General features: G+C 41.9%; 1 protein-coding gene across 1 annotated transcript in view; it reads right to left on the reverse strand.

Annotated features, from left to right (window-relative positions):
* STAT1 (signal transducer and activator of transcription 1) overlaps positions 1–8,993 on the reverse strand; it is a 56,437-nt gene that overhangs the window by 22,440 nt on the left and 25,004 nt on the right. The window contains exons 5-10 of the mRNA XM_019523109.1: positions 7,841–7,930; positions 5,578–5,656; positions 3,509–3,600; positions 2,651–2,802; positions 1,572–1,730; positions 55–147 (exon numbers count right to left, since the gene is read on the reverse strand). Of these exons, the coding sequence (XP_019378654.1) occupies positions 55–147; positions 1,572–1,730; positions 2,651–2,802; positions 3,509–3,600; positions 5,578–5,656; positions 7,841–7,930 (665 nt within the window). The remainder of the gene's footprint in view (positions 1–54; positions 148–1,571; positions 1,731–2,650; positions 2,803–3,508; positions 3,601–5,577; positions 5,657–7,840; positions 7,931–8,993) is intronic.

Below are 8,993 nucleotides of genomic sequence, written 5' to 3' on the forward strand. Positions count from 1 at the left end.
TTTTGGCAACAGGAAGTTGGTAAGATAATAGGCTTAAAATAAAAATAAAATTACCTCAGTTTTACTGTAAATTGTACTCCAGTCTTCAGGACTAATGGCCTCTGCGGATGAGTTGGCATGCAAGGCTGTCGTTCTACCACAAAAGAACTGCAGGAAGAACAAGCCATGGACATTTTGATCTTTAGTAAAGGCAAGGATTTTTGTGGGTGATATATTTTACTGGAACAACTGTATGATGGGGATAGACTTAGACGAGCTTTCAAATGCAGTTCATTATTCTTCAGATCTGAGGAAAAAGCAGGACTAAAAACTGCTGCAGGGCTGTAGAATTGGCAAGGAGAAATATCCAGGAGTAGCCAGCAGACCTTGACCATTAGTAAGATATTTTTATTACAAACCTCATAACACTACTTCAGGACAAAACAGAAATTGTGTGTTGTAAATAAGTTGGATTTTAATGTTGTGACAGTAAACTGATGTCGTGTGCACTTCCAATCTATTTATTAATCAGAAATCTTCTTAACATGGCAATTTTGAAATAAAATGTTATGTAAATCAAAAGTGTCATTCCATTAATTAATTATATCAAAGCCAACAGGAATCACTAAGTTCTTAAGGGTATGTCTTCACTGCATAATGTGTAGCTGAATAGTTACCAGAATTATTTTTGAGTGAGCTAGTAAAGGTACTGGAAGCAGTGTAACAACACTGGCCAAAGACAACTGGTTGATATTTCTAACCAACACCACATTTTGCTGTGTAGATGCACCCTAAAGTGTTCTATGGCAGTATTGCTTATCTTAGTAACACATTATATGCAAGTAGGTGGCATCTGGGCCTTTTCACTGTTTCTAAATGGACAGAAGCCTTTTGCAAGAGTTTAGTGGCCAGGGCACTTGAGCAGGATTCAGAAAACAGGGGTCTAGTCCCAGTGCAGACAGTGGTCTGCTATATGACCTTACACAAATCACTTTACCTCTCTGCCACTTCCTTTGTACTAGTTGTCTTGACTCTAAATTCTTTAGAGCAAGGACTGCTTCTTACTTTGTGTTTGGTTAACAGGACTCCAGTCTTGGATGGAACCTCTAGATCAGTGGTTCTTCAGCACAGGCCAACAAGCAGATATTCATCTGCACAAGGCTCTATGTGGCTCTGTTGCCAGTGTACATCCATCTGGGAAAACTTGTCAGCTAAGCCTAAAACAAGAAAGACTAAAGGGGTAGGACTGCAGCCTGCAGGCTTACTAAAGGTACAACAAGGGTCTTTTCAACTTGGTGGGATTTTATCTAAAGAATAAGGAAAACGCTGAAAGCAACACTAATTTAGCATGTGACTGGCTGAGATGGCAGAAGGCAATGGCAAGATGGCACTTTACACACTCACTGGTTCACAGAAGAATGAACTTTCATAGGTGACTGTTGTTGGCTGTTGCCCACAAACCGCCACCCTGCCCTGCTTTCTGCTTATCTTCACACTAGCACAGATAACTACCTCTTTCTACTCAGTGTAGAAATGAAGAGTTTCCACAAATTCACAATTACATGAAGAAAAACCAATACATGCCCTGTTACCTCTGAATTAGTTGTCTGAAAAGACTGTGAGTTCGGTCCTGCAGAACTTGTTTGTTTTTTGTGATGGGATCTGGTTCATAAGTAAACTTCTGCTCCAGTTCTTCAAGTTTTTTAAGCTGCTGGCGAACTTGCTGAAGACTCTCAGCAACAATGGTGAACCTACAATGACATGTCTTATTAGTAGGAAGACTTACACTGCAGAAGTGCTTAGATGCCCAACAGGAAGCCTACAAGGGTCTACATCAGAAGTTCGCAACTTACAGCCTGAATTCATCCCATGGAGCCATTTATCCAGCCTTCAGACAAAGGGTCTCAGCAGCCAGATTGACCCAGTTTGGCTGAAAGGCAGGTGCACAGTCCTAGCACTGCTACTGCTTTTCCCTTCAGGGAAAACTGTCAGTTGCAGACACTCTCCCTGTGCTGCTGCTGGGAAAAGCGGTGGTGGTGGCAATACAGACCACAGCTTGAAAAGGTTGCTAAAACATTGGTACACATGGTGTAGTAGAGTAGCATACAGAGATAATCTTAACTGTTTAACTTCTCAGTGGAACTTATTAGCTCAGGTACAGCACCACAATAATGCTGTTTATACTGCTTTTGGGTCCAAAACTATCGCATGCAGAACTACCACAAGGTGTCTGTATTCTGTTGCCTTATGCCATACAGATATATCCTAAAATGCACAGTCCATACGCAACTTGTCATGGTAAAAATTGGATGTTATGATAATGTAGTTTGTGGATAAGACAGCACAACTGGTATCTACTTCTTGGAGGATTTGCTTTGTATATTGGATAAGGTGCAAGTACTTGGTAAAACTTTTTAAATGAACTGTTGTGTTGCCTCTGGTACTTCAATGGAGATTATTTTCCCCTGCAATATATTAGCTGTGCAGCTCAAAAATAACTGAATGGAAGCAGCCATAGCAATAAAGCATGATTTGGAAAACTGCTACTGAAGCATAACAAGACAAACTATTTTCCCCTAATTAGGGCTTTGGTTTTCTGAGAGCTGTCTTGAATTTATCCAGGCATGCCTCAAGTCTAAAAAGGTTGAGAACCACTGATTTAAAAACTTACCAATTCTGCAACTGGTCGAGACAGGCATTGGGAGGACCCCCGATACAAGCAATTTGCTGTCTACGCTTCCACTCCACCAGTTCTTCATTAATCAAGGCACTTTGTGTATGCTCTGTTATGTTCAACAGATTGATTATTTTGTTCACCACTTCCTAAAGGGAAGATCAGATTGCTTTGTTTAACTATTAGCTTTATCTATCAAGAACAACAGAAAACCTCCACTCCTAGCATAACTACTCTTCTTTTACTTCAGTAGAAGAGTACTGAGATTAGCAGTAGAGATTAGCTTGCTAAATGGAGGGACTAGAAAAACAAAAATCAACTACCCACTTCTCTTGAATAACTAACTTGGGTCTCAACTGTGCAAAGCCTCCATGTTAGTGAATCAGGGTGGCTACAGGGTACTCATTACAGAACTAGGGCCTTGTAATACTGTTCCGCATGTTTGACTATTTAAGATAGTTGATTAAAACGCACACACACCCCACTACAACTCTTCGTTCCCATCCCCCCTCCCAGGGACATCATGGAGAAATATGACTAATGAGAAATGACACATTTCCGTTCCTGTTAAGTGCACCAGCTTCAGTTGGCTAAAAAAGTGTTTGAAATAAAAGGGCTATTTTCGATAAGAAGAAAAATCTCAAAATGTTAAGAATAAACTGCTTTAGGGGATTTGATTTTCAGTGACAATTTAAAGGACAATGGTGCACTTAGACTACTAACAACAAACAAGCTTTTTCTTTTGGTTTAAAAACTTAATTTCTTTTACATCCTAAAATAACTTGAGCTAATGGAAGTTAACACAAATATTCAAACTGAAGTATTAGTGTCCTCTAAAATAAACTTTAGCATTACCTTTCTCTTAAAGTCAAGTGTTAAAAACATCTTCTGGAGGACAAGTTGTTCTTTTTTATATTCATCTTGCGCCACACCATTGGGCTCATGTTCTGTGAAAGAAATCCAACAGGAAACAGACCAATATAATTGAAGGAAAATACAAAATTCTTTTTACTTTCACTTAATGACATTTGAAAGACAAGAACAAATATTGTCAATGACACAAACAACATGAAAGATACTGAGCAACCCATTATTTTGGCAGGAGTGGTGAAGCTGACCTTATTTGCTGCAATTTGACTAATTTGGGAACTCCTGACAGGCTTCAAGAGGGGGAATACCACTTCCTTATTTTTGTTAGAGAAGAAAAATTCAAAAGCTCTGTAGTTCCTGAGCAGCTTTATGCCGGAGTTTCATGAGTGGACTCAGACAAGGATATCAGCTAACTGTCCCAACAGGCCAATGTCCAGAGCTTAGCACACTTACTAATCCCCAAACTCTTCTCCTTCTGAGAAAACAGCCTGGTTTGAAATCCCTCATCCACACAAGTAGTACCAGCCATGTCCCAGAATGAGGCATTTCCTTCCTATGATACACACTGTGTAAAAAAACCCTAATTGAACATCTCTGCAGATGGCTCTCATGTCCATATCAGCAGATTGATTAGGTTGGGCACAGTGCAATTTCACAGCTACTGCCCTTCTGCTAGTGCATACACACTAGCTTCCATATCTCTGCACTGGGCTGTCCTTCACCGCAGACACATTCTTACAAGAACGTATTACAACAGTAGCAACAAAACACTTTAATAGTCCAGGTCCAAATCCCATGTCACCAAACATTTCTGGACTAAAATGGTGCAGGAACACATCCCTAAATTGGTCAGAGGGAGAAGAGGACCCCCAAAAAAATTAAGCCACACTTTTCCTAGTCTTAGGGAGGTGGGGAAGAACTAATACTCCTTTTAGCAGAGACCAAATAGGTCCATTTTCACCCCAGAAGGAATTTCTATCTTATACGTGTATCAGTAACCACTTTTTTAGTTTAAGGCATATGGAATCGCACTCTATTTGAGATTATATGTATGGTATTGGCAAGCAACTGCCTCTTTATTAAACATGTTATCAGTTATATGTGTATGTGTCTGTGTTTGTGTAGAGCAGTGATCCCCAACATTCACTGGCACATGGCTCAGTCAGGCTGGGCAAGTAGTGTGCTGCACTTTTTTGCTCTCCTTGTCAATCTTGCTTTTTTATGGTGCCTGTATATAATGTGGGAAGCTTAGCAACCCAGACAGAATGCCTGACAGCAGGGAGATAGCTGAAGCTCCAGAGTTTGGATTTAAAAATGAACTATCACAAAATACATTGGATTTTTTGGATTTGATATTTCTAGTTATTTAAAAATAGTTTGGCTTTTTTCAAAATAAGGCTGTTCAAGTGATGGCCCACAGAGGTTTTATGTGCAGTCCCTAGGTTCTCAACTGGCTGCCATCCTTCCTCAATTACTCTGCCTACAGTAGCAGGCAAAGTCTACAGGATCCCCCCTGTGCCTCACTCTAACTAGCACTTCGTGCCTTTGTCCCAGAAGGCAGGGGAGTGCTAGGAGCTAACAGAGAGTTTGGAGCCATGTTGTGGGGAGTGGAGGGAAATCATGGCCACATGGGGGGCAGGGATGTTTCACTGCAGTGCAGCAGTGGGTGCAAGCTGCACTGGGGATGGTAGAGGGTTGTGCTTGCATGCACACCTGGCTCAGTGATGGTGGGTGCATGCTGCAGCAGTTGGAGGGGTGAAAGTGGAAGGCATCCATGCAGTACACCTGATGTGGACTGCATTGGTGTGGTTCCTGGGGGCTCTAAAGTTGGGCAGTCCTTGTTTTAACACTGTAAAACATTTACCTGTATATGATTTTTTTCTTTCTTTTTTTTTGTTTGTTCAGAACTTAAAGCAGAACAAAAGAAAATTATGCTATTCCCACCTGAATTTGTCCTATGTCTTTAAAGTCTGATTTCTAGAACAATCTATACCTATTGGAAATTTTTTACGTACTGTATACCTCTGATAAGATTTGTCATGGATGAATCTTACCTCTGTTCTGTAAAGTTTTGCATTTGAAGTCATATTCATCTTGCACATCTTCTAGGGTCTTGATGTCTTGTTCTACTTCCTACAAAGTAAAAACACCATCGGTTGCATGTGCACCCACTTAAAAATGGAACTTATGGCATAGGCACATAAACAAGGTACTGAGAGATAAAAGGGATAGAAGTGTTACTGACAGTTAGCTACTACTCTGGTTAGTAAGTTGTAGTAGATAATAGCCAAGTCCTCAGTTAAAGAGGTCTAAGCTACTGTGGATTAACTTTCATTTATAGTAAGAGCAGGCACACAGATAATAACTGTAGAGCACTAGACATGCAGCAAAGTCCTGCTCCTTTTCCTCTACAGCACCTGGTTTGTTTGTCATGCTCTCAGACCATCTAAGACTTTTACTGATTAATTCAATCATTATCTAACTTTTATAGTAAGCCAGTTACAATCAAAAAGAAAGAAAATTCCCCGAACTTATTTGTTACTTGTTTTCAGTCTTTTCTGCCAGTGGAAAAGTTCGGATTTGATCGTTCCATGCTTCCAAAGAGATCAGGGGAACCTGTGCATTAATTATATAGAGGGAGAATTTAACCTCCATATGTCACTTAAATATGGAAAGTCAAATGCTCAATCCTTGTTCAGGAATAAGAACTGGAGCATCTGGCCTACAGAAAATAATTGTTTTTTATATCAAACAAGATTGGGAGGGGGAGGGCAGTGTGACGGAGCAGCTTTAGTGCTCTTTCACTTTAAGGGCTGGAGCAGGCAGCTGCCAGGTGGCTGACTGCGGTGGCCATTTTCAAACAGGTCAGAAAGGCAGCAGTCTGGGTTGAGCAGTCAAGGAGGCAATATTAGGCTGAGTTGCTCCTGGGCCAGTTGGAGGTAAGGGCAGGAGCTATGGAGAAGGCTTGGAGGCTCCTGGTCCTGGTCCTGACCTAAAACTGCACCCTGCTGGGATAGGGGAGCCTGGTGGGACTGTCTGAGGTGTGGCAACCTCCACATAAATACCAGAATCGAACACCTCCCTGGTGTAAGGTGGGTTGGGGTGCCTAAACCCCAGCCCCCACCATCTGGTGGGTTGGGAGAGTGTGTGATAGCAGGTAGGCCAGGTAAGCTTCTTGAAGTACCTGAGCCTGTAGGGGTGGATGACTGGGGAGTTGGGCTTTAGGAAGCACCTGAGCCTGTAAGGAGGGGAACCCTGAGCCCTGTGAGGGAAAGGGCAGAGTTGTAGGGCCAGCTAAGCTTTTGAAGAAGCAGCTGAGTCCAAGGGGGTGTTTGGCCCCAGGCCCCAAAGGAAGGGGTGGAGTGTTGGCCCAGGAAGGGGCACAGAGACCTGGTGAGGGGCCAGGGCAGAGTTAGCTTGGTGTGAGGTGATCAGGCAGCTGCCACTCAAATGAGGGCTGTGAGAGGGGCCCAACAAGCTGGGCTAGCGCTGCTTGAAGTGTGAGAGGACAAGCCTAATGATCTCCGTGGAAGTAGGGCAGTGTGTATGCGGCCTAGAGGGCTGAATGAAAGAGGCCCTTGTGGGAGGGGGGTGGTATGTTAGAGACCTTGCAAAGGTCTGGATTCGGCCTGGCTGTGCGCTATAATAGCATAACATCTGCAAGGCATGGGACAATTAAGGGGTGGCTGGAGCATGTAAACTTTTCCCTGTTACAACTGGGGCATTTGAAGGGCAGCCTCCCATCTATTTAACATCCTAAGTATTTAACAACAGTGTGGCAGGTGAGCAAGGGGGGTGGTTTGCTCAGAGATGGGGATGGGCCGGAGCAAGCATCGAGCCTGGAAGTTGCCCTTGTCACAGGAAGGGAGAGAACTTGATTTGCTTCATACTGAGAGTCTAGCCTCTATCCTTCTTAGCAAAGGATGATTTCTCAAAATACTTCCTTCTCTTATAGTACTGTCTTGTTTGAAAGGGAACAAAAGTATTCTCCTCATGTTTGAAACTTCTTAGACATTTTATTTGGTATTACCAAAATATTCAGGTCTGAGCTAAAAGAATTATCTATGCGAGTGTTAGTAATGCTAGATAATGACTTAGTTTTATGCAATGTTTTTGTACCCTGGTGTTGTTGTTGTTGCTTTTTGTTTGTTTTTTTAAGCTGAAAACAAAACAGTTTTATTCATAACTACCTTGTCCAGGAGCTTTAATTCAAAACTATACTTAAGATTCAGGAAGTTAGACCATGGAAACATTTTTTCCTCATTAGAAATGGATATATATCACCCAGCAAAACCCAAGTGACAGTCTTTTACTTACCACCACATTGTTCTTCACGCTCTTGACTTTTCTGTCAAGCTCCTTCTGTTTGTCTAGCATTACAGTATTAGGTATGTTTCCCACCTGCCTCTACAGCAGTGCAGAGAAGAACAAAAAAACCAAAACCAAAAGTGAATCAAATCAGTGTTAACATAGAAAGTAAATGTGTATCTCTTGGCCTTGATTACTACCATATTTTTTTGCATAACTCATGCCACCAAAAAAGATGCACACCTTATTTGTGGGAAGGCAAAATGGAGTTTTTTCCCCCAGAGTTGTGGCTGCATGGAGAAGGGACAGAGCCTACACATTGGCTCATTTCCCTCTCCCTTCCCTGCTCAGGTGACAACTACAATTGTAACCCATTCACAAATGAATTGGTGGCTTTTACCTAAGCAGGAAAGGGGAGTGAGCTGAAGAACAGGCTCTGTCCCTGCTCCAATTCAGCCGTGAAAGGATTAAAACTGCAACTACTGCTGAAGACTGGCCTCCACTCCTCCCTCCATGTAGTAAATGGGGAGAAGTGGGGGAAGGAACAATAGGGAAAAACAACAGCAGTCATCCGACAGCATTTCCATGCTTCTATTCCAGACAGGCCCCAAAGGAAGGGGTGGTGTGTTGGCCCAGGAAGAGGCAAAGGCCTGGTGCCCTTCATTCCAAAATCAGCTTCCCTGCTTAAAACATGCACCCCAGTTTTGGGGAACTGATTTCTGAAGGAAAGGTACATGGCATATGTAAGGAAATATGTTGTCCTGTCTCAGTGTCCTACATTACACTGAGACGAGACCTCTAACAAAGTACAGTTATTATAGTCTTTTTCTGACAGTTCATGAACTGTTAGTATATATTATCTCCAAAAATGTCTAAAAGTAAGTAACGTCATGGATGTTTAAGGGACCAAGTGGTTGAAAATATCTAGAACTTTGCTTTTTGGATGATATTGTACTCTTTATAGATCACTTCATTATAAGCTACTCTTTTTTTTTTATCTCAGCTTTATAATCTGCTTGATTCACATTAGTAATCTTTTTGGCCTATTATATGGGACTGAATATGCATAGAGATGACTGAAAGAGCTCACTTGTACTGTCTGGTGCTTTTAGTTTAACAAACGAGGATAGGGGTCAATGGGGTAAGAAGAGCTTTGCAAACA

Source organism: Gavialis gangeticus, unplaced genomic scaffold (genome assembly GCF_001723915.1).
Source record: "Gavialis gangeticus isolate Ggan-Ray unplaced genomic scaffold, GavGan_comp1, whole genome shotgun sequence".
NCBI lineage: Eukaryota > Metazoa > Chordata > Crocodylia > Gavialidae > Gavialis > Gavialis gangeticus.